General features: G+C 43.9%; 1 protein-coding gene across 11 annotated transcripts in view; it reads left to right on the top strand.

The window, feature by feature from the left end:
• The window catches only part of LOC136018242 (monocarboxylate transporter 2-like), a 40,395-nt gene extending 34,824 nt beyond the window's left edge, over positions 1-5,571 (top strand). For 10 of the 11 annotated variants that reach the window (XM_065687308.1, XM_065687304.1, XM_065687310.1 and 7 more), the window contains 3 exons: positions 146-1,021; positions 1,565-1,666; positions 3,924-5,571. In XM_065687308.1, coding sequence (XP_065543380.1) covers positions 146-1,021; positions 1,565-1,666; positions 3,924-4,216 — 1,271 coding nt within the window. In that variant the 3' untranslated portion in view covers positions 4,217-5,571. The remainder of the gene's footprint in view (positions 1-145; positions 1,022-1,564; positions 1,667-3,923) is intronic. The other variant, XM_065687311.1, reaches the window with a different exon arrangement.
• Positions 5,572-26,213: the final 20,642 nt, after the last annotated feature.

Genomic DNA, 26,213 nt, shown 5'->3' with positions numbered 1-26,213 from the left:
TATCTTGAGCAGAGTTTGTATCCAGACTATCATGTTCAAGAGCCACCAGTGGAATAATTGCTCATGAGTTTGCCTTAAACAATGAGCTGAGGATAAATGGGTCTCGTATCTTTCTTTGTGTCTCAACTGTTTTTCTCTGTTCCAGGACTGGGCCTTGCTCTCAACCTCCAGCCATCAGTGATAATGATAGGGAAATACTTTCTGAAGAGAAGACCCATTGCGAATGGCCTTGCTATGGCAGGGAGCCCTGTGATGCTTTGCACCCTGGCTCCTCTCAACCAGTTCCTTTTTGACAGTTTTGGCTGGAGAGGCAGCTTTTTAATCCTTGGGGCAATTTTACTGAACTGCTGTGTGGCAGGAGCTCTCTTCAGACCCATTGGGCCAGGCACAGCATCAGTCAAAACTCCGGTGACCAAGGAAGGAAGGGGTGCTCTGAAACAAGAAGTCACTGAAGATGCCATGGAAATTAGTAGTCCCACAAACCTGCCCATGAAGAACAAAACAGAAGAGGAAGGAGACAGGGACTGTTGTGAAAAAATCAATCAGTACCTTGATTTTTCCCTCTTTAAGCACAGAGGGTTTTTGATTTACTTGATTGGAAATGTGCTCATGTTCCTGGGGTTTTTTGCCCCCATTATTTTTCTGGCACCCTATGCAAAGCACATGGGCATTGATGAATATTCAGCTGCTTTCCTCCTTTCAATCCTTGCTATCGTGGATATAGTTGCCCGCCCTACCACTGGCATCATTGCTAACAGCAAGTGGGTGAGGCCACGAATTCAATACTTTTTCAGCTTCTCCATCGCTTTCAATGGTACATGCCACCTTCTGTGCCCACTGGCTTCCAGCTACACAGGACTCGTCATCTATTCTGTCTTTTTTGGCTTGGCTTTTGGCATGGTTTGTGCCATGCTCTTTGAAACTCTCATGGACCTCGTGGGAGCTGTCCGGTTCACAAGCGCTGTTGGCCTGGTCACCATTGCAGAGTGCTGTACAATACTGCTGGGGCCACCTATTGGAGGTGAGTGCATTTTCTTCCTCTGTTCCCACTGGGTTGTCACATTTAGACTCTTGCAAGCGCAGTTTGTAAGAAGTGATTCTAGATGTGTTTTCTCTGCTTCCCACCCACATTTTCCCACTAGTAATTGAACAGGGATGGCAGGTCTTGGGTATCTCCTTCCTTTGTAGCCCTCCAGTTGAAGTCAACAGTTTGGAAGTGATCTTTTCGTTCCTGATCCCTTGAACCACTTGGACTGAACTTGCGGACTGGGACTTCCTGCAACACCAGATGACTCCTCCTGGAGACTTCTCCTGTTGCAAAAATTCCACATTTAAGCACAGTGAAACATAACAGTTCTAACAGACCCTCTTGTTGAATCAAACTTAAGCCTTGCTATTTGTCTGTAAGGCTTTGAGTACTTCCTTTTATGGAATTTAGTTATCATATAATCACATTTTAGTCATATCACAGCCTTACATCTATCAGATTGATAAGGCTGTTCCAAAAATAATAATAATAATAATAATAATAATAATAATAATAATAATAATAATAATAATAAAGGCTTCCTTTGGATGGAATGGTTTAAAATATCAACAGGCAGAGACCCTCAAAGGTCCGTGCTGACAATATTGAACCTCCAGGAGGGCTTACAGCCATCTGAAGGTAAGTGGGAACAGTGATCTTCTGTCATTTTAACAGCCTCCGCTTCTTCCCCTCTACAGCATGCGCTCACTTATTTTTCTACAAGGAACATGCCTTGTCTGGAAGATATGGGTTTTGAATTTGAATGATACTTGAATCTGGCATTTGGCCTAAGTAAAGTCCTTATCAGATCTGAGTTGGCTATGAAATAAATGATGTTACAGGTGACATCATCTCAGTGTACAGATACTGTGCTCTGTCCTGCTCCTGTCCACTGCGCTCTGTACAGTGTACAGGGTGCTCTGTCCTGCAATCTGCATTTCACCTCTATGAAAGTTTGAATAACTAGTTTGGAAACTGGTCACCTTTAAGCATGCAAAAAAATTGAATTAGCTCATGTATGCTCTCTGTATTCGGATGTCTGAAAGTTAAACTCTGCTAATTCTTTTGATATGACAGTATCATAATATAGGTAAAGAATGAACAGAAAGAAGTCACTTTAAATCTATTTCCTAGATTCAAAACTGAGACGTGGCTGATACTCTGTATGACACATTTTGCAGAGCCATTAATTCTTCATATTGCCATGTAGCTCATCCAGTGTGACAGAAGCAGCTGTATCCTCTTGCTATCTTACTGATTCATTTAATTAATGACAAACAAAAGAAAATACAATTTCAAAATGACTGCTTTCTGAATGATACATTTTTCTGTGTGGAAGATTAGGTTAATGACCAGAGACTGTTAATGAGGCTAAAACTGTTCTATACCATAATCAGGAATATTAGTTTTGTAGGTTTTTCCCCACCATTTTAATAAGCAGCAAATTTATTGGCTCTTTGGCATTTTAATAACCTACTGCAGGGTTCCGCTTTAATGAACTAAGTAAATTGTTCCCAGTGTGTTTTATGACTTTATCTTATTCTCAAAGGAAAAGAGGCAAGACGATCCTACTGTTGAATTTTCCAATACTCTGCTCATTAAAACTCTCATTGAAACTCATTTAGGAGACCTCTAGGTCATCCTGATTAGCAGAAAAGGGAAGATTGTTGTAATTAGCATTTGGTTGATGTTTCACCAGTAACATGAAAACCACATGAAAAACAGTGCATTGACAATGGTGTTCCAAGATATCTAGGAATGATTCAGGAAGAATCATGGCCAAAACCAGTTAAAAATGATTATGTTTGTGATCAAGAAACCTATTTGGTGGCCATAAAATCCTTTGTTAGTGTAATGCAGTGGGATAATTAATCATCAGCTTTTCAACATTAGGGTTCAGTCAGGAAGTAATTAAAGGTCCCTCTTTTTAAGGAGGAGAACATATTCCAAGAAGTCTGGGAGCTAATGGATGATGGGCCAGTTTGAAGGAGGGCTATCTGTACTGTGAAGGCCAGGTTAGGAGTGGGTCTTGCCTTAATTAGGATTTGGGATGTTAAGAATGGTCGATGTTGCACCAGTAAATGGAATTAATGCTCAGGATCATAATCCCAGTAAGGTTTTCATTACATTTTGACATAATGGAGAACAGTGACATTTCAATTAAGCCGTCTCCCTTCAATTACTCTATAACTCCATGGCAGAGGCATTAACCTTTGAGAAGAACCTGTCACATTTGCCTTGGCATTGAAATTATCTGACATTGACAGCATCATCTTTGCATTCCCTGGAACTAATGTTTTCCAGTTCCACGCAGTGCCCTTTCATCTTTGCCCTTGCTGCATTTATACTCATGGTGTAGCTGTGACCAAAAGCTGAGTCCCCTCTAATGCTGGTGAATGAGCAGTGGTGGAATAAATTGGAGGGTCTTTTTCAGGAGTGTGAAATGAGACTGAGTGGCCAAGTGCTATCTCAGGAAGTTCTTCCCAAAAGCTGATGCTTTTGCTGTCAGCCTGATGGCTATCAAGGCAAATCAGCATCCTTGTAGGTGATAACCTGAGTCAATGGAAAGACTGTCTCTGTGATGAGAGGATTAGTTTCTGCATGGGAAAAATAGATGTGCTGAAAAGTCCAGACTTTGCAATGTAGGTTTCCTGTCACCTTCTACTTAACTGCACAAATTATTGGTAGTATTACCTATCTCAGTGTTGACTGCCCAAAGGATGTATAGTGGAACACGTGAAGTATTTGAAGGATCAGAGTATTTATGGAAGAGATCAGAAGTCTGGAGAATGTCTTATTTTATCCTAAAGCCACAAGGGTGTCCTTTAGGATCTGAAAACACAATATTCTTACCTTCATCTCTGAGCTCCTTTTTTTATATATGTATCTTTTACAGGAACGCTTATCGATACCTTTGGGGACTATAAATACATGTTCATTAAATGTGGAGTTGTGATGGTCCTGGCAGGAACCTTCCTGTTCATCATGAATTATTATAATTATCGCATGCTTGCCAAGGAGGAAAAGGAGAGAAAGGCGAAAGAAGAGGATCCTAAAACTGTAAAGAAAGAAAATGAAGGCAGAAGTAACTGGATCAAAGAAACCACACAGGATGGGCCTGAGCTGGAACCTTTGAGAGAGGAACAAGAAGGACCAAAGAAGGAAGTGAATGGCTTAATTGAGGTTTAAACCTGTTTTCATGGGCTGAATGGGATATTATTTCTGGGCTAAGTGGATGCCAGCTGTGAAATCACACTAGTTTTTTAAATTTTCCTCTATGTTCTGCCATGTGCTTCCTCTTCTTTGTTGTAGAAGACTAGAAGAGAAACAAATTTGGCTTATTGTAAAGTGCTAGGACACAGTGCAGCATGGGTACTACACCTCTACATAGTGAAAGGACAATGGCCATCAAAATCAATGCAGAGCTCTTCCAGCAGCCTAACAGGCTTTGCATTGAGTACTGTGGTGACTGGATCTTCCCACCGTGCAGTCAAAACTCTTTGATTCTCTTTGACTGCAGTGTTGGAATCATCCCAGGGATTTGTTGCTGCCTTCCACTGGCAGCTGCGCTGTGACTTGCACCTCTGGCTCATGGAAATGTAAAATAGACTTTACACTCATCTTAAATACAACATGAGAGAGCTGCGTGAGCGGAACAAGGGCAGTACATATCTGTGCATTAGGTGGCAGCAAGGCAGCCTGTTCCTGTGGCCAGAGCATGTTAGGAAGGAGCTAACATGGCTCATCATGGCTTGACCAGGGACTTTCTCAGGGACCTCTGCATTAGCAAAATGACTTGATAAAGGTGATGTTATGTAGATGCCAGCATAACAAGGCCAACATGCTGCAGGAGTCCATCTTCCAGGACTGAAATTATCTATGACAGAAATTCAGTCTTAGAGGGCTTAAACTTTGAACTATATTTGATCAGTTCTTTAATGTTTTCCTTAGGGGATTCCAAAGTCCTTATTATGTATCTGAGTGCCTTACTGTTTTTAGCATGCTTTTTCTTTACAACACCCTGGTGAGGCAGTAAGTGTTATTACAATTAATTAATCATACAATGGAGAACTGAAGCACAGAGGAGCTATGGGCATCATTGCACTGGGAAGATCTGGACTCTGGCAGCAAGCAGTGATGTATTTTACAATAAGTAGCTGTTGCCCAAGAGCCATGGATGCTGAGCATGGCATCACGTACCTGAATCCTCAGTGTTTTGTGGATTTAGCTTCAAGTGACTGGATAAAAAGAAGAACTCTTCAGGCAGATCACCCAAATCTGATTTTTCTCTGCTGCAACAGTACTATGTGATCAGATAGTATTTTATCATGCCACTGTATGCAAAGAATGGATTGTAAAAATACTTTCATAAATACACTGTACTCTTAAAATTTGATCACTTGTATCTTTGTGTACAAAATCTTTTCTGTGAAATCTTTTGTTCACTGAAGAATAATGGTCTGTGGCTGCTGAATTCAGGAGAACTTAAATTTTATCCTTACCTTGTATTTTCTCTGAAAAACAAAATATGAACAATATACTTAGGCTTTTGTTGCTGTGTTTTCAATACTTTTGCTTTCTGTCAAGTATATCTATGGTATTGCAGTAACAGAAAGGATAGAAGGTCTTGAGCATTTTCCACTCTGCCTTTTGTGAGCTTTCCTCTTAAAAATATTTGTAAAAAATGAAATGAGTTTACATTTTCCCATTGGGATGTGTAGGGTAATGCTGCCTTTCTATTCAGTAAGGAATTTATCCTCATATGGTTTCTAGTCCTGGCTCCATGCACATGGTAATACAACTCATGGGCTTAGCCTTTTATTCCAGGCCAATCACCAGTAGCTCTGTGCCACACAGTTTCTTTGCCATCCTCAATGGTCTGGGCCAGCCTGACTCACACCTCCAATTGTATGGGCCCATGAGTCTCAAAGCAGCTGAGAATGATGTGGCAATGATTTGACAAGATTATTTTCATACCTTCCCACCAAATTGTATCAGTTAATTCTAGGAACAATGACCCAGATCCCCAGCTGCCCTTACTGTGAGTGCTGATGTAGGGCTCTTCGTCTAACAGAAACCCAAAACAAGCTGTTTAGATCATAAAACTTTGTTAATGCAGATACTATTTTCAATAAAAAGGCTTTTTTTTTCCAGCTATTTATAAAAAATCCTCTGGCAAAGAGACACCTTTGTTAACCTGTCCCCAGTGGCAACACATGCTACATTGGATAAGTGGTTCTTTACAGATTCAGGAGTCTTCTAACATTAAGCAGTGACTTCATTTAACCTACTCAACCTCCTGTCACAGAACCATATACCATCTTTAAGATTGACACTATTTCTATCACATAGGAATCCAGACTGTTTTAATAAGATTGTGATGATTATGACTGGCTATCAGTGGTAGCTGGCCTGCCTCCTGCCCTACCATAGGTTCACATCTCTGATCACATCTCACTAATCAATGCAGCAAAGCAATGCCAGATAATTCTGCAGTTTTAGGCATGTGAGTAGCCTTTGAAATGCTTTGTTGAGTCAAATCCCATGAATTCTACACTTTGCAGGCTCAAGCTGTAATCCAGACTTGGGAAACCCTCAAACTTCAAAAGACTGCTGCAATATAAAATACCCATTAGAAGAAGCTCTTGTGAAGGAATAGAAGCTGCCTGTGCATCTAATTTTGTGATTTGTGTGGCAAATGGAACATGATATTCATATTTATATGCATGCTTAAGTCTGGAAAGCACCTATGTAGGAAAGTCGAGAGGTGTGAGTTTTGTACCATAAGCCTATGTACTATGCACGTGGGACATATTTGGGATATCAGACATGAAAGGATGATGGCTAACACTTCCATTGGAGTGCAATTACTGGATGTCTTTTATATTTCATTAGCTTGTGACCTTATTAGAAGATATTACCCATTTTTTCCAGGGTTGCTTGCGCTTCTACAGGAGCCTGATTGTAATGCTGAACCATCATTACTAGCCACAAAAGAAGTCAATAGACCAGCCAGCAACACAGCACCCCCCACAGCCGTGTGCCAGTGAGCCACGAGCAGTGTTTGGGAAGATGTGACAAGCACCATGGATTAGATTTAGATTTGTCCCACATGCTCATTTCTTATTAATAGTTTCCCTCGCTTTTTCCCCTCCTTATATATTTAGCTTCCTAAATTTAAAGGCATGGAGGAGGATTTCAACTATTTCAAAGTATTCAAGTGGCAAAACTTGTACATCTTCCTACCTCCCTTTTTAACAGAATGATGAAGCAGTGACCAGTCCACATAGTGGAGCGTCATGCTGCTGGGACATTTTCTACCATCACCCATTGTGCAAGATGTTGCTTTGTCACACATGGCATTGTCTTGGCCTGGGAAAGGAGCAACACAGGCTGCTTGAGAGCAGGGCTGGTGAGCAAGGCTGGGAGACACAGCAGTGCTGGGTCTCAAATCCACAATCTGTGTGATGAACACAAATACACAGCTGTGATGAGTTGTAGATTTGAGCTCATCTCAAACAGCTTCAGTGTTTCTTATTTTTTACAGCCAATTAAAACCTTCAGTCAGGTGATAGACAAGAGGATGCCAGAGAAGTCTGGAACCATGAGTGAACAGAGGTAACTTGGTAGTAACCGTATTAAAACCAAGCAAAACAAGCAAAGAAACCAAAAACTGAGGTACCAATCTCAATGTTTGAAATGTGCAATCATTCTAGACAGCACAAGCGAGTACTCAGAAGGACAGTTCCAGTTGCAGCTGACGCCACATTTATTTTGATGTGTTCAGAAAATGCCTAGTAGACAATACAGGTGCATTTAGATTACACCGAGGAATGAATTTAAAAGACTTCGTACCCTCTGTGGAGACAGTGACATTGACTATAAACCAGTGCTATTTAGACTTATCAGAACCCCGCAAGGGTATTGTGATGAGTGATATTCATAACTGTCAGCAAAGCTTCCCATAATGGCTGTGCAGCTCAGGAACAAAGACTTGATTTGCTGTCTGCTTTGACACTCACTGAAGTATTGCTGCTGCTGTTTCTGTTTGGAGAGAGGTTCAGGTACATTCTGACACCAAGAAATTCACATACACAGGTAAATGGGATCTCCTGTGTCATCACAGTCAAGTCCCTTCTGGCACAGGTGATAATTCCCCTTAAAGAACATACAGCCCATCATCCTGCAGAGCCAAGCACTTGCCAAGGAGTGACCCTGCTATGGTGTCTGTCCTGCAACTCAACCTGAAGAGGTTGAGCCTCCAACAAGTAAAACAGTACAGGAGTCTAGAGGCTTAAACAAACACAGTCTGACACAGCTTGAGATACGCAAACCCTTAGCTCATCAATCAAACGGGATATTTATGCAAAGGAAAAGACCTCCAAAAAGGCACAAATTTGGGCAATATTTTAAACTTATTTTTCCTTTTTTTTTTTTTTTTTTTAGCATTTATGTTTGTTTCTATGTTACTACTTTCTGAAACAAACTCTGCATCTCTTCAACTTTGGCATTACTGATGAATTTGGACTGAAAATGCTTCCTCTAATGACTTCACTTTCTCTTCTCCTTTTAAACTACCTTACTCAGACACATTAACATGGTACTGAACTTGGCTATCAGAGCATGCTGTTTCTATACTTTTTAAAAGCAAATTTTCCCCTATTCCAACACTCCTGAAGTAGTACGAAGTTATTTAAGAGTTGTAGATCATATTTTAGTCAGATACTCAAGACAATTCTGCTGCACAGCCTAAGAAACCTGTTACAGCATAAGCCAGACAGGGAAAGTTTCAGTGAAACCACACCATTCCTCTTTCAGCACGGACTAGGTAATTCATGGAGAGTCTATAGCATAGACATAGAGTTTTGTCCCTCGCAGTGTTCAAGACAGACATTTACATCTTGATCTCTCTGAATTCACCAAGGATGCCCCAGTCAGCTATCTTTTATAACTACAATGGACCTTCTCTTCAGAGACCACATGTCCGGCACTGCAGAAAGTGCTTCTCTGCAAAGGCTTATTAAAATCACACCAGAAGCTTTTATTTAGGTGAATTAGTGTTTCCCAGCCAATGCAGATGCACTGGTACAACTGAAATGAAATAGGGTCAAGTACTTCCCTCATATTGAAGGACTTAGTGTTTCCTTCCTAGACAGATGAGATTCTTAAGTAGCTTTTAATCAGTATGTAATCATCCCTGGCCATTAGTTATGCCACCTGATCACAGAACACAAATCCAGGGAGAGATCCTTAAAAAATCTAGGAGGATCCATGTATTGCTAAGTGATAAACAAGAGATGCCACCTATCACCCATAAATACTATGTATAATACGCACTTGTTTAGCAAACTTGCCAAGTCTAATTCATTCTCCCAGCAGACTGTAGGGTTTCTCTGGCACTTCTTGAAGTCTAATGGAAACCACAGCAGCCCTGCTCCTGCAGAGGCAGCATCAGGAAGGAAATCTCTGATGTGCTTCTGAGATAGTCCCTACCTAGTGTGCACATGCATTCACCCATGTCCCAGCCTCGCTACATCAGATAGAGGGAAAATCCGCAAGCTAAAGCCTTGCCCACAGGGGCTGCATTCCCTGGTGCTGTCAGGACTGATGTGTTAAAAGCACAAGTCATTCAAGTCTGGTGGCAAGAGGGAGCCTCAAACCACCTTTGATGATGCCTGATGGGTCCTAGCCGTGTGCCAGTCACAATGTGAAGCGAGAAGGGAGCTCTTTTCAGTGCTGACTCCCAAACCCATACCACAGCTAGGACTGAGGAGGAAGCACAACTTGCTCTCAGTGTCTGGGCTCTCCTTTTCATCCTTCCAGGCAGGACAACCCACATAACGGCTTGTTCACAGTCCATGCCCTGGGACCTGATGTTTGATGGTTCATATTTCTTATTTCTTTGGACTTTTACCCGCTAGGTGTTTGCCCTCTCTCCTACCTCTTACGGATATCCTTCAAAACACAGTATTGTGTAGTACATCCCGGTATGAAACATGAGGGACAGCAATATGATTTCAGCTTTCAGCCAGAGAAGATAGCAATTATGCACTACATAAACAGGAGTGCAGTGAAGCAGCTTTGTGATTACACTGTAGCCTAAGTTGTAGCTAATTTACTTGTAGTCTGAAGTGCACTGAAGTTAGCAATAAGGTCCGTTACAGGACGAAACACCTTCACCAATATATATACCAATATACTTACCTTCACACTCTGTATTATTTTTCACTCATATCTATCATGAGCCTAGATATTTTCTAGGGATTAATGATAGGCAGTGAAAAGTTGATAGCCTGAAGTTCAGCAGAGAGCTATTAAACTGGCCTGGTCATTAATCCCTTGAAAATACCCTGCACCAAGGTTGCTATAAGGTGAATACGGAAAATAACCTTCCACTCATGTTGACTTTTGTCCTGGCTGTTATATCTTTGATGGTGTATAGAAAGAATACCCCAAAAGCAAGTGCCTCTTTCTCACTTGTATTTGGATGTGCTGAATGTTAAGAGGATGAATCCTCCCTAAGTTCACCTCTGTACACCACTGAGGGCTGCCAGTAGAAGACCCTGAATAAACAGCTTGTATTCCAGTAAGTCTGGCTTAGCCACAGCCGCATGGCAGCGTGTGGAGGTTAATTTTAGACCGAACCTCCATTTTCTGAGATGTGTATTTGCAGCTTCTCTGAGCTGAGAAACAACACTGGCAGCCGGGTAAAAATATCCATTACCAGGGGAATATATAAAAACACCGTTCCATCAGTCATCCTGCTCACACAACTGCCTCCCAGAACCGAGGGTGGTAATGAAAGTAATTTAACATACATCTATAATTAATTTACTACATTCCTCCTGCCAGTGGCAATCATCTTACTCAGGAAAGTTCATGAAATTGATCTTAATGCATAAAAATAGAGATGGAAAAGCGTTCAAGGCAGCTCGATGTGGTTTACTTCTAAGCATGTAAGCAGTTAAGCACTGTTTGGAGAAATGTTTTGGGGCTGATTTAAGCAGGAGCCTTTACCTGTGAGAAATGATGGTAAACACACAAGCTGAGCAGGGCTTTCCCCTCGACACACACAGTTTGTGAGCACTGATGAGAGCAGCAGGCCTTTGCTCCTGGAGGTGCTCTTATTTTGCATAATGCAAACAGAAACCTGAGTGTAGGTTCAAAGAGCCTTTGCAAAGAGGACAAAGCTGCTGGAGAGCCAGAGGTAGCGCCAGGGACACGAACTGCACCAGCTCATGGCTGTTACTCCAGTGGCACTTTAAGCCATGAACCCACATCCCCAGCATCCATTCAGAAGGATGAATCTGTCTGATGTGCCAAACATCCAGATGTGCAGATGTGTCTGGGCACTCCATGCACCACATACACACTCATCTACACACACACTACAGACATGTGTGACAGAGAGACCTATGTTCAGTCTGTTTCTAGGACTTCCTAGTGCCTTAAAAGCATCCTTGGATTGCTCAGGTATCCCTGGTTCCTTGTCTATTTGCTATTACCATTTCACCGGCTGTGGCTGCTCGTCCATGAGCCACACACTCAGCTGAGCTGGTGGCTCCTACCCTCCCAGTGTCTCTATGCTCCTAGAGCTGCAGAGCTGGGCTTGGGACCATCAGGCTGGTAGGAACTCATACACTTATCTCCGATCATGTCTACAACTTCCCAGAGAATCTACTTTAAAATGAAGATCATTAACTTTATGACTTTAGTACAGGCTGGAAAACCTAGAAAAGCAGAAGCACATAAAAAAGAACACTTCAATGCCCTTGTAGCAGCTATATAAATATGTATATAAATAAATAAAGGCTTTTAAGTGTATCTTCCATCACTGTGACCTCCAAATGAGGGAGTAGAGTAGCATTACATGGACGGGGTTCAGAGAAGGAAGAGCCACCATTCCTGTTGGTGCCCTTTCGAGGTGGAACACAGCCTGTCCTGACTGCACTGCAAGGGAGGAAGGAAACCATGCACATGAAACATCATTCCTGCTATGGAAAAGCCCTAAACATGGAAGTAGTTCTTTCATTTCCCTATGCCTGCCCATGCAGGAGAGCCCACTGAATGGACACTTGACCTCTGTAGTTGGGGCTGCTTGTTGCAAGCATGGCTAATTCCTCAGGAAGGCTCAGCAAGAGGCATTTTCTACAGGCTTCTTCCTTAGTGCAGAGCTGTTGACTGGCTTCTACTTAACGCCAGAAAGAGCAGGATGTGTCAGGCCTGTGCTGCCAGAGACAGAAGCATGAATCACCCTAAGGATGCATACAGACAGCAGCAGGTTGCTGCAGGACTTTTACTGCCTGTTGGTTGTCACGCAGCTCCTCCTCACAGGGCATCAAACACCGTCAGTGCTGACTGCTGGAGCCACGAGAGGGACGGCCAGCAGCAAACTGTATAAAACAGCTCTGAAGCCAGCAGAAAGTATTCAGGGATGCTTTGAAATGCTGGGACATGAGCCCCGAATACCTGCTTTTCAGTGTCCCCATGGCAGGAGCCTGGGAAAGTGTCTGCCCCACCAGAACCCTACCTGCTGACCAAACAGCTATAGGAAAGGCGGCCAAAATTGGGGAGCTTCCTCTGCATGGGTTTGTGTTCCCAGTTTACGCTGGCATGAGCATGATTACTCTCTGTGCCCTCCTGGAAGAGCCTCCAGAAGCCCTTGTCCAACCTAGTCCTAACCAGCTCATAGTATGAACTACTACATTGTGCAAGACCTTCCCCTTGCAACACTAAAGTGATACCAGAACCAAAAAAAGCCTTGTAGTAAACCCGCTCATTATAGACATGAAGGAAATTTCAGGACACAGGCATCCGATGGAAAGGGTCAGGGATGGATGGGACCTGCCACCCTTCTCTTGAGGAGCAAGAGCTCTTCTCATAAGCGCTTGTCACTAGTGAGACAACTGCAGGGAACAGCCCAGCTTTTGCCAAAAAGGAAAGTTTCCAGCAAGAGGCAGGAAAAACAAGATTCCCTGGACTGAAGGCACAATCTGAGTCACATAGCTCTATCTCCAGCCAAAATATGGACACTGACTATGGCAACACAGAGGTCAGTGAGGGGCACAGGGCAAACCGTTATCCCTGGCCAATAGCTCCACTACCAAGCGAGAGATGCCCTATGACATGTTAATTACTGAGATTTGCAAATGTGAGGAATATCAGAAGGATTGTATTTGCCTAAGAAAGGGGATCTTGGTGGTGCAGGTGGTGGGAAGAGAATTAGACCAGTGTTGGACACTTAAAGACAAAACCAAACCCACCCTTCCTATAAATTCCCATACCTTTCAGGTTGGCTCCTTCCCCCGACATTACAGTTCTGTGATGAGGAGGCATTTCTGTCTTTCCCTGAAGTGGCTGTGGGTTTGGTGATAACATTACTAGCTGTTGTTGTGAGACACCCAGCTAGGGAATAGATCATGGCGCGTTAGCTGCTGTATGGGCAGAATGAAACCTGCTTGGGAGGAAAAGGATGTGACAGGAAAAGCACCCTTAAATGAGCTATGCTAGATCAGTTTGAAGTGTTCTTAGTCATAACTTCTTCAATTAAAGAAAGTTAATACTTTATCTAGAAAAAAAACCGGCCTGCTTCAAAGCACAGCAATGGATGAAATAAAGTTTGTAGGTTTTTCTCTCTAGACTTAAGCAATTCTCATCAGCAATCGTTATTAAGCAACAATTGCTAATGGAACAGACAGAAATATACAGCAGTGCTATGTGTTTCATCAGCTAATAAAAGAAAACCCTCAGATTAGGGAAGTGTGAGCATATATAATGACATAAGTGACGCTCTGAATGTGTGGTTTCTGTTTCAGTAACTTGTCAGCATTATTTGCAACACAAATACATACAGTGACTGAAAAAGCAATAGTGTCATCACCATTTGTCTTGCAGCTTGATAACAAGTTAGTGGGTTTAAGTAGTACAGCACAACCCTGAGGGACGCGACTTGCCTGACAAATCCAATTCTATATACCCCATCAAACCACATAGTGCTCATCAATTCTGCCTACTTTGAAATGTGTTTTGGATTCCTCCTTTCCTCCTGGTTCCTAGGAGTGGTGCCTAAACAGCATCTGATTTTCCCAATTCCCCTTTCAGAGACTGACTGAGAAACCAGAAGGCGTGAACCAGGCACTAATGCTTTGCACAACCTGCTTCGCTGCCTGGCTGATGGCATGAGTTAGTGAGGAGCCGCATTTTCCTATTGGAAATGGAGAGGAACCACCCTTTTTCTCTCAAAGAAACTGTCTCTTTTCTTCTTCTTCAATAGCACTGTGAATATTGTGCATGAAAGGCCATCCCTTTGTCTTCTTTTTGTTATAACTAGGAAGAAAACTATTTCAAACAAATGAAAAATACTTCATGTTTGGCTTTTACATCTCCTTTTCCCACCCGTCCATCAGTCATAGGAGGAACGGAACAGAGGAAGTAAAAAGAAATCAGGTATTCAACAGAGAATAAAAAAGAAATAATTGCTATGAACCAGAATATAAAAACCAGAAAGATCCAAGATCAATGTTTTCCTTTTCTACCCGAACAGTGTTAAGAAGCACAGTACTGCAGACAGAGCTCTGCTGCAGGAGACGCATGGTAGTGCTGCTGCCAAAACAGCTTTTTAGCGAGAGAAAACACATTCTGCTCTGTTCTTAGAGGTGAAAACATACGCATCTGGGCCAGTTTCCACCCAGAAGATGGGTGCTGGCAGTGACATCGCAAAGACAGCCCTCGCTTTGGAGCCGCCGAGGATGGAAGCTCGCAAGCAGCAGCTTCCCGCAGCCGCTAGAGATCAGCCTTGCCCTGCTCTTGGCGCTGCACAAAACCCCTCCGGCTGCCTCGGTCCCCCGGCTTTTCACATCCGACTTCTTCGCTCCTGAATGTTCATGCTCTTTGCAGTGCATTTTCAGTCCCCTGCTCTTTTTCCCCATCTCTTTGCACTTGGGTGTCATTAACTGCAGGGGAATTCTGTGCGTTTCTCCGCAGCAGAAGTGCAGAGCTCCCTCTCTTTCCCCAGGCTGTTTGCTTTGTTTTAGCTGTTTTTTATATAATGTACACTCTTAAAGCATTTTGGGATTTCCCACCCTCCCAGCTCCTGTCTGCTGCCAGATGACTGTGTTAGTGCTACGCCTGACATTTTCCTTTCCTCCATACATGCATACCTGAGGCCAGGGATAGCAAACAAAGGAAGAGGATATTTTGCTCTTCTACAAGAGTACTCCCATCCCAACCTGCTGTCTGCTCTGAAATCGGAGGCAGTGGGCAGTGACAAAGCCAACACAACCCTGTGTGGTCCGAGCAGGGCTGATGGGCATCTGTCCTCTATCCCACCCTGTGCTCACACCACTTCACTTACACACTCAGGATACTGGGGGCAGTGATATCGCACTGGCAAAGCGGTGTGCAAAGCTTCCTCTGGAGCTGAATTCTTCTACCTCCTGCTTAGAAGCTCCTACTCAAGCTTAATACTCCAATTAAGCTCGTAGTTTCCCTGTTTCAGGTATTTCAGCACTTCTCTGATCAACTCTCATTTTGCACCTCAGAAATATATTGAGTATGATGTGCTGACCTAACCAGCCGTGACAAATTGTGGCGTAGATGTGGGAAGCATGCGGAATACAAAGGGATGCAAAATGTCAGGAACTGAGCTTCAACTTCATTGATGTTGTAGGACCTCAGTTATCATTTTGGCTCAGACAGAACTGTGTTCACCCTCAGGTTTGTCCCAGTGCTTTACCAGTGCTGGGACTGTCTTCCTAAATGAAGAGCACAAGAGTTAATGTACATGTCTGTGTCTGCATGTATTTATGTTCATTTCTCATGGCATGCATATGTTTTGGATGCATGTCTCGCTATTAGAAATAGTTAATCTGGAATAAATGTCTTTAGTTAACTACAGTTTCTTCAGCAAAAATGTGCGGCAGTTCTCATTATGCCTTACTGCAAAACCCTACCCGTGGGCTGGCTTAAGCTGGTGCGTCTACTCCCCTTACTCTCCAGCTACAAACTGAACATGAAAGCTAACATGGCCAATGTGACTGTGTGGTACACTGAGGACAGACATGGGCTTAGCCTTCTGCTCTAAGGTAGCCAGAGGTGGCAGCCTCCAAGAATGTGCCCACCTGAGGTCACTGCTGCTCTGGAAGCCATGCTGTGCAGCTACCTGAACGGTGGATTTGAAAGCCACTCTATTCAGGTGCTGGGAACTTTCCTCCTCCTGCTCATCTCAGGGAAACAAATTCAGAAGGCACAGGAAGATGGCCCAAGATTCTGACACCTGTATCTACCTCAGTCTTGAAAGCTTAACATGTTGATACCCACAGCTTAGGCTTGTGATGAGCAGGCTCTTTGAAAAGCCAGAAGTGACAGCACATGTCTGCAGGGTGATGGAAGCCAGATGAAAAGAAGAGCCAGCCGTTCTGCAGGAGGCACTAACCCGAAGGGATCACTGCAAACTGGGACAGGAGCTTGAGAGTCAGAGACAGAGTGGGAGGAGAGCTGAGAGGAGGGAAGAGTACAAGAAGTGTTAGTCCAAAATAACCTTCACGGATGCCCAGAGTGCTTTTTTCTGCTCTCACACATGCTATGTGGGCACTTGTTATTCTTATGCATTCATTTAGTGCCACCAAGCCCTTTATGACTGCAGCGGACAAGAATGGGCCTGACGTTATAATATCTATTCCTGCAAGTGCACGGTACAGAGGATTTTACAACAAACATGGCAATATCTGAGAACCTAATCTCTCTCAAAGAGAGAAAATAACCAGAAAACACTGGAGTGCGTCCCAAAAGAGATGTCACTGCATTTAATGTGTATTTATGCAACTATTTAGAAGGAAACGAGAAGCAGTGATTATGTATAGAATAAAATGGAACAACAAATTGAGATTGTTTTAGCTTCCGCTCTATCTGATTAGGCAGGAAGAACAACAGACTGATAGGCTCTGAACAAACAAGAATGCGCTAAGCCTAAATGCTCTGGTCCTGGGGGGATTCATTTTTATTTACTGCCTGGAACAAAGAGGGAGAACAAAAGAGGTTTGTTTCAGATCAGCTGGGAGGCTTGGCAGCCCAGGCTGAGCCGGTCCTTCTGCGCACCTATGTGCTGCTGCAGTTAACGGGACTTTTCATGCTGCTTCTCTGGCTCCTTGGCTGAGAAGGAGTCCTCAGGTAACTGTAGCACCAACAGTGGCAGTTTGCAAGTCAGCCCTGGCAATTGGTGGGAAAGGGCTGCAGCTCAAGGTATTCCTCTCCTAAATATATTTAACAGCAGAATATTAGGTTGAATAGCTGGACCAGATGCCTCACGGTCCTCTGGCTCAGATGTCTGCTCAGTGTAGTGAGACGTAAGCCAGATGCTGAAAGAATGAAAACCCATTACAGATATAGCCAGAGAGAATGGAAACCAGTGATTTACGAGGACAGGCAGCGATCTTTCCAAACCCCACTCACAGCTATAAGGAGCAGTGAATCCCTGAGATGCCTGGCATGATCACAGCACAAGATTTAACTGCAGAGACTTCCAGGAGCCAGGTTTTAAAGAAGGAAGCACACTGCAATTGTACATGAGTAGATCCTTGCTAGATCTATAACATAACATCTCAGAAAGACCAAAGTCACCAGTCATCGCTTTGCTGTCTTGATCCTTGATAGGTACACAAAAGGAATGTGCTTGTGTTGAGCAGGAGCCACTGGATTAGCTCTTTGAAGTTGCATGATTTCATTCGTCTACCTTTAGCAGATACCATGGGACCAGAAATTGCTAATGAGCATCGTTGCTCGGTGCACCAGGTGATTATATATTACCAAGGCTCAGGTAGTACATTGTAAGGGTAACATGCCTCAGATAAGTGAGAGAGTGGCTGGAATAACTAGTTTAGTGGTAAAGGTGAATATTACGCAGCTTTTTAATGCAGCAAATTGAATCCTACACTAACAAAGACCTCATAACCTAGGTAATAAGTAACACGACTGGAGCAGGCAATAAGACTGCACAGAACAAGTATTTTGTGTACATGCAGCCATTGAACTAACCTTTAACACAACTGGGGAGATCAAGCCAAATCTTATTTCCCTCCTATTCTTTCATAGGGCCATGCTGGTGTGGGCACCCCTCAGGGTGCAATGCACTACAGCAGCAAGATGTTCTATTAATTTATCTCTGCTGGCCATCGGAACCCTGCTCTGTGAGGATAGAAAGCCTGAATACATCCCAAAAGCTGCAAAACAACTGGAATATGGCTGCATAAACGGTACATTTTGTTCTCTCTCATCAAAAAAGGACACCAGGTTCTTAAGTCTATTATCCTACCCTGTCTCCTTAAATGTTTTAATAATATTCTTTCAGTCTCTCAATTACATTTTACATGGAATGAGAAACTGAGGTTTCCTCACAAAACATGTTGTGCTATAAATACCATTACATAGATACTTAAGAAATGGTTGAATAAACACACTGATGAAGAATAGGAAGAACTGTTCCTACTTAGAGACAATGGTATGATTTTCAACTTGCGAAGAGATCCTGTTAAGCATAAGGAAAGGTCAGCAGCATAATTCTTTGTTCCTTTCCCCAAAAAGCGATGATTCATCAGAAGAAAAGTATGGTTTCTGCAAACATACTTTAGCAAATTTCTAAATGAAGAATGGCAATAGTTTTACAAAGCCTGGCACGGAAAAGGTCATTCGTGGAGAGGACAGCCAGTAATGCAAAACCCAAGTGAAACAGAGGCGACTTAATAGAATATGTCAGAAAGGACTGTTCAGCTGTGATAATAACAAGGCTTCTGCCTTTTATCGTGGTTTAGCTTATTTTCCCAGGCAAGTGAGGCTCACACAGTCATACTCTGTGACATGCTGGAGGGAAGGGATGCCATCCAGAGGGACCTTGACACGCTTGTGAGGTGGGCTGGTGCCAACCTTATGAAGTTCAACCATGCCAAGTGCAAGGTCCTACACCTGGGTTGGAGCAATCCCAGGCACAGCTACAGACTGGGCAAAGAAGAGATTCAGAGCAGCCCTGCAGTGAAGGACTTGGGGGTGCTGGTCAATGAGAAAATGAATATGAGCCGGCTTCAGTGTGCGCTCGCAGCCCAGAAAGCCAACCGTATCCTGGGCTGCATCAAAAGGAGCGTGACCAGCAGGTCGAAGGAGGTGATCCTGCCCCTCTACTCTGCTCTGCTGAGACCTCACCTGGAGTATTGTGTGCAGTTCTGGTGTCCTCAACATAAAAAGAACATGGAACTGCTGGAACAAGTCCAGAGGAGGCCACGATTATGATCAGGGGACTGGAGCACCTCCCATATGAAGACAGGCTGAGGAAGTTGGGGCTGTTCAGCCTGGAGAAGAGAAGGCTGCATGGAGACCTCAGAGCAGCCTTCCAGTGTCTGAAGGGGGCCTATAGGGATGCTGGGGAGGGACTCTTCATTAGGGACTGTAGTGACAGGACAAGGGGTAACGGGTTCAAACTTAAACAGGGGAAGTTTAGATTGGATATAAGGAGGAAGTTCTTTCCTGTGAGGGTGGTGAGGCACTGGAATGGGTTGCCCAGGGAGGTTGTGAGTGCTCCATCCCTGGCGGTGTTCAAGGCCAGGTTGGATGAAGCCTTGTGTGGGATGGTTTAGTGTGAGGTGTCCCTGCCCATGGCAGGGGGGTTGGAACTAGATGATCTTGAGGTCCTTTCCAACCCTAACTATTCTATGATTCTATGATTCTCTGTGTGTCTGTGTTCTCCCCCAGTAATTCTTGAATCCATGGGGCTGTCTGCACCACATTTGAAAGGGAAAAGTAGTTTCAAAGGCAAGTGAGATCCTCTGGCTGTCGTGAAAGCAGGCATTGCTATCCCCACTGATGGAAAGGCTGCAACCATCCTCATCTGCTCATCCTCCCTCAGCCATGGAAGAGTCCACATGGGGAAAGATGTTATCAGCATCCTAAACCCAGGAAGATGTTCAGTGGAGTCTGCCCCTTCCTGGCTACCAGAAAATCAAACTAAAGAGTACAAAACTAAGAAACCAGCTTTTGGTCATCCCACTACTGAGGGAACTATTCATTCCCTCAGTAGTTTTATGCAGCGAAGTACAGATATCACTAACATAGTTCTCTTTGTCCCAACCTCAGTGATATCTCACATTGCCCTCCCAGATTTCGGAAGGATGAAGCCAACCATCCTATTAAAGCATCACAGTACTTCTGTTCTATTCTCTGCAGGTCGGGGAGAGTGCTGGGAACATTATTTGCATGGGTAAGGAGGAAGCTGATTGAATCAAAGAGCAGCATTTGTAATCCTGATCTGAGGAAATGCCTGTGTTTATCAGGGCATTATACCCTTCATTTATCTGTCATCTCTCCCCTTCTTCAGCTGACCAGTAAGGTTTTACGTTGACCAGATTTGGCAGGCTTCATTTTGTGTATTTACTTTTTCCCTGTCATCCTTGCAGACAAATGCACATACCACACACTGACTAGTTTATCTATATAGCGCATACAGACTATCATCTCTTGTGAATGCACTAAAAAGGTCAGAGTACTCAGCTTGCATTGCAAATCAGCACCAGTTATGTTCTCTGACAGCACCAGATGTCAGCTCCAAAATGAACTGCATCTGTTCAGCTGTACACAGGAGCAATGCATGCAAGGATGAGACCAGACTCTTGAATGGCCCCTCAGAGCCAGGGCTGTGGTCTTGCATTGCAAATGCAATGAGTCCATCTGCAAAGAAAGGTTTGGCCTTCTCTCCTAGGACTTGTTGCTCTTCTTAAGCTGAGCAGAGAATGAGAAATGCAAGTAAAATACAGCCTTGGGGCTGGCCTGAGCATGGCAATTCCCTTTCCTGGCTCTGAGCAGCTCAGGTCTGCTCTTATTTTTCCATCACCTATTTCCTACTCCAAGTCCTGCTCTCCAACATTCCACATTACAGCCACAGCAACTCCTTGCTCTGTGCAGACGACTTCTTTGCTGGGCTTTTGGGACAAAGGAGACTTATCGACCCAAGCTTTCCAACCTATTGCAGCGGTGCCTCATGTCACAGCAGTGGGAGTTAAGTTCAGAGACACGGTGCATCAGCCTTTCCAGTTCGGCTGCTCATCCCCACAGTCCTGCTCCTCCAGAAAGGAGATGATGTTTCCTAGCAGGCTACTGGAAACACATTGTGAAGACCAGTCTTAACTCATTCACCCCTGCTAAGCAATACAGATGACCTTGGTGCGTGGTGTATCTGCAGCTAGCTGGTGGAAGGGACACTTGGGCTACTCTGCTACCCATGTGTGTGAGTTTGGGATGGTTTTTGCAGTGTGAAGAAGCTTGTTTACACATGGTTTTGTGGTTGTTTCAATCAAGATCTGACCTGACTATGACTACATCAGTGGCAGCATGGCCAGGGTTCTGTGATTCTGTGATTCTGTTATAGCTGGAGCTCTGTGCTTTGCCAAGCAGGTCCTCCAATTAAATTTTTTCTAGTATATTTGCAAGCCAAATAATTAGCACCCTTGAGATCTCCATGGCCTTCTACAGATTCCCAACTTCTACATTTACAGCAAATTGCTAGAAAACCAAATAAATGCAGTAGCACAGAAAAGGAAACATATTATCTGCTTTCATAGGATCATAGAATGGTTTGGGCTGGAAGGCACCTTGAAGACCATTCACTTCCAACCCCCTGCCATGGGCAGGGACACCTTGCGCTAGACCGGATTGCTCAAAGCCCCATCCAACCTGGCTTTAATGTTACTTGTTCGCAAGTATTAAAACACTTGATGAATTTTAATAGCTGTGACACTTCCCGCTACTCTTTATAAGAGGTATAGTGCTATAGATTCAAAGTGGGTTCCCCCCCCTTGACAAACCCTCAAGAAGCATCTTCCAGCATGCCAGTTTTCACTGATGGAAGAGCTGGTTTGGTTGCAACAGCCAGGGCAAGGCTTCCCTGCTTCAGATCATCTAGCCTGGAAGGGCTCAGAGTCATACCTGTCGAGTTAATCATGCCCCTCATGAGGCTTGATAAAACACACACTCACTGAACATGATGAGATAATTTGGCTTATTTTGTCTGAATTTTTCTGAAGGTAAGGGCACAGAAGGTTTTCCTTTCCTCCCTTGCACATTGCATCTGACATGATAAATCTTTTAACAGTAATGAGAACAAGTTAATACAGGACTACATTTTCTCTTCTCTTAATGAGCTTTGTCATGGAAATGGATTGATTTTATGTCACTTTCTTTTCTCTTTATACTTTTTACGGGTGTGGAATTAGGGAGCAAAATTTTCTCTCTCCTAAATTCAATAGGAATTTGCCTTAGCCTACATAACTTCATGTTTATTTTGGCCACTTATTTTACTGCTCCCCTGTTTACAGCCTGGGAAAGAGGGGAAAGGGCCAATCAATCAAAATCTGGAATACTGAAAAGGTCACAGCCATCCACATGATAACACCATCCCCTGCAGCATTAGGCATTTCCCAGCTGCTGCATCGCTCCAGATGTGCCTCTCTCTGTTTTCCCTGTCATTTCCTCAGGCCCTGGAGGAACTGGGGCGGGAAAGCAGATCTTAGCTAAAGGAAACCCAAGCCCAAAGGGCAGGAGCAAAAGCTTTCTGCCTCCCCTCCAACCAGAGCAGATGTCCGGTCTGGCACATGGTGAGCAGCGCGCCGCGCTGTGAGGAGCCACCGCACTCAGGTACGGCAAAGCTCCCATCACGCTCCTGTTATCCTGTCTCTGATATTGTCAGCCCCTCAGAGGGGAAATGCATTAACTATTTACTGGCTTCTTCCAACTGCTTTTCCCTGCAGCCCCAAAGCTTGAGGCCTTGTGGATCGATTCAGAATAATTTCCCCTTGAATGCTGCATGGCTTTGTCCATCCCCTCCAAATTTCTTGCCTATGAGTTCTTAATCTTCTTTCCCCCCGGTTCAGCAGCTGCCCCTGTGACAGAGAAGCAATTTTCTCCCAGGTACACACAAATGAACAAGGGGCTGAGCTTTAGGTATTACTCCTTGTAGGACTAAACCAGGCACCTGTATATTTATCAGTGCTCATCTCATTGCACAGACTAATTGAAACTTGGAAATCCTTGCTTAAAAATGGGAGCATGGAAATGAAAAGGGATTTTTCACTTTGTGCAGCTGACTATACGCAAAATCAGTTGTAATGGCTACAAGTAGGACTGTTATCTTCTGCTGCCCACAACAGCAGGGCAGAATGTACGGATGGCAGATGTAAATCATGACAGTCTCAGTGTCTACTAATGAGTTGGACTGATCCCTACCAGGTAAGGATCTGGCCTCTGGAAGTCAAAGTGGATCAGTAATTTGGGCTCATAGTGAATTGGCACAGAGTCAGAAGATAAGTCAACTCTCTGAAGACCGTAAACCTTTGCAGTCAAACTGTGTACTCCATATTATGAGACAAACCCATTGCTGAATGGGATTTTGGATAATAATTCTCTTAAATGGGAAGACTGTATGGAAGAAAAATTGAGCAGGGGAACTGCAGGTTTGCATTTTATGTGATAAAAACAATGGGGGAATGAAAGAAACATGTGGCCGCTGTTTTACAAATTGAGTTGTGGAAGCCAAGCTCCAGCTTTGCTCCCATTTAGGATTAACATCTGGAGATAAGGGTTTAAAATCCAATACTGCCTTGACAATGAGGCACAGACACAGCTTCAGGTCGTTGTATTGGCTGCGTATTCACAGCTCACCAATTTTATACCCCTTGTTTCCCCCTAAATTATTCATCCAACCATCCTCTATGTTTCCTTTACATCGTGCCACAGCTGGAAAAGGAGGAAGACATCCTGTATGTACCATGGCTCCTTTTGTCCCTGCTTTCACCCTCCAGGTGTGGCACACTTCCTACCTCCTTTGCTTTTCTATACCACCACTGCTGCAGGCTTGAGGTCGTACCTGCCGCATTAAAGTGGAAGTAAGTGGGCAGGTTTGCACACAAATAGTCACACAAGGCAAAGAATACATCATGGATTGTGATCAACCCAGGAAATGAAGCACTCTTTCTCACTTCAGCTCCTCTCCAACCTACATCTCTCCAAATAAGAATTACACTCCACTCCATCAGAAAACAACATCCCCCTGTACTATGTCAAAACTCCTCCACTTGAATGCAGCACCCTCATTAACCCACCAGGCAGTTGTTTCTGCTGTCTTGCAGTTATATCCAGGAAGTGCTTCCAAGCATCCATCAGAAAGAAATTCACAATATTCCCCTGTGCCCTGTCAGGTTACACAGCTCCTGTAGGCACTACAAAACTGCTTTGTTAAACAGCCTTATCAAATACCACAGAAAGGGAGGGAAAGATGAGGCATGCTAGGTTGTGGAATGAGAATCAACCTCTCCCTTGTCTTTCAAGTATAACTGTCCTCTGCAGCACCTCAAAACCATCACACTAATAAATTAGAGAAAAGACCTACTGTATTGAGTTAGTATGGCAAAGTTTTGGTAATGGGGATGGTGTAGAGGTGGCTTCTGAAAGAAGCTGCTAAGTTTCCTCTGCTACCGACAGAGCTAATGCCAGGCTTTTGGGATAACACATTTAAGAAGGGGGGAAAATGTTACTGAGCAAGAGCAACTGTCTTATGTTGACCCACGAGTCTTTCATTGTATTTCCTCTCTCCTGTCCATTTGAGGAGGGAAGTGATGGACAGACTTTGGTGGGCACCTGGTGTACAGACAGGGTCAGCCCAGCACAACCACTCACTGCCGAGAAGGTTTCATTTTCTTTTTCACCTTTAAAGAGAGACTTAAGGAAATACGAAGGGGGTGAGGGGGGATAAATTACTACATCAAATACTGATTAAGATCACTAGAAAAATTTAAACCTCATTATACCCATGATATATCTGTTATCTGCTGTAGTCAGAGCTTGAGTAGCTGCTGTACTTGTCACTGGGGTTAGGGCAGAAGCTGTATTTGGAGTTGGAGTAGCTGCATTGTCTGTTGCTTTGCCATCAGATCCTGAGACCTTTTTTTCCCTTTGAAGGTGCTGGATAGTGCTGAACAGGGCTCTGTAAGCATAGGCCAAGCCCCAGCACGTTGCCATGACGTGTCCATCTCTGGTATGACAGGATGACAACACACCTCATCTAAGTGTTTTACTAGTTTTTCTGGATTTTGCACTTGTTCAGTGATGAAGTTCCAAAGCACTGGAGGGGCCCACTGGCCTAGATACTTGCCCATACTATCCCATACTCCCTGCCATTCATGACTGTCCAGCCTCAGGGAAAATATATTGGTTCTTCCTATATTGTTGTCGAACCCTAGACAAGGTCCAAACCCGACTCTGCTTAAACCTCGAGATCGGACAAAATGATTGTGGGTAAAACACACTCTGTATGTGTGCCAGCATGGTGATCCCCGCCACAGGAAGGTCTTGAGGGTATCCAAAGGCCATTCAAAACCTTCAGAACTCTCAAATGATGCTGTAAATAGTATGGTGGGAGGGCTGGGAACGTAAGGGAATGACCACCTGAGGAGGAAACAAAGATGTGTAGTTGCTAAACACTTCCATCATATACTTCCCAAAGTACAAAGGTGATGACCACACTGGGAAGACTGGGAAGCAAGCCAGATCAGTTTCATGACCGATAAGTCTATTGTATTACAAGCCATTACCATAAAGCACAGAGAAACAAGAACCTAAGACCAAGGCCCCCAGCCGATAAACACTAAAACAGCAAATACAGGCTGTAAGTAAGGTACAACATGCTGTAACTGTGAGATCAAGAGCAACAACTTTGAGAGCCAATAAATCAGCATTGTGACAAGTGACTATTAATCTGAAACAATGAATGCTTATCACAAATACGATCAGACACACTCCAGTCAGATCTGCCATCTCAACCCTTTGTGCCCCACAACGAACTGTCATGGTTTAAGCCCAGCTGGCAACCCAGAACCATGCAGTTGCTCACTCACTCCCCCCACTCCCGGAGGGATGGAGAGGAGAATCGAAAGAATGTAACTTGCACAGATTGAGATAAGAACAGTCCAGTAACTAAGGTATAACACAAATCACAGCTGCTGCCTCTCTGGCAGAGCATGAGACTCACAAAGTCCTTGGTCAGAGTAAACATTACTGAGCAGCAACTACAAACTTCGGTGTTATCAGCGCTGTTCCCAGGTCAAAAGTCAAAACCACAGCACTGCACCAGCTGCTAAGAAGGAATAAAAATGACTGC

Source organism: Lathamus discolor, chromosome 7 (assembly GCF_037157495.1).
Source record: "Lathamus discolor isolate bLatDis1 chromosome 7, bLatDis1.hap1, whole genome shotgun sequence".
NCBI lineage: Eukaryota > Metazoa > Chordata > Aves > Psittaciformes > Psittacidae > Lathamus > Lathamus discolor.
This window is presented reverse-complemented; position numbering and strand designations above follow the sequence as displayed.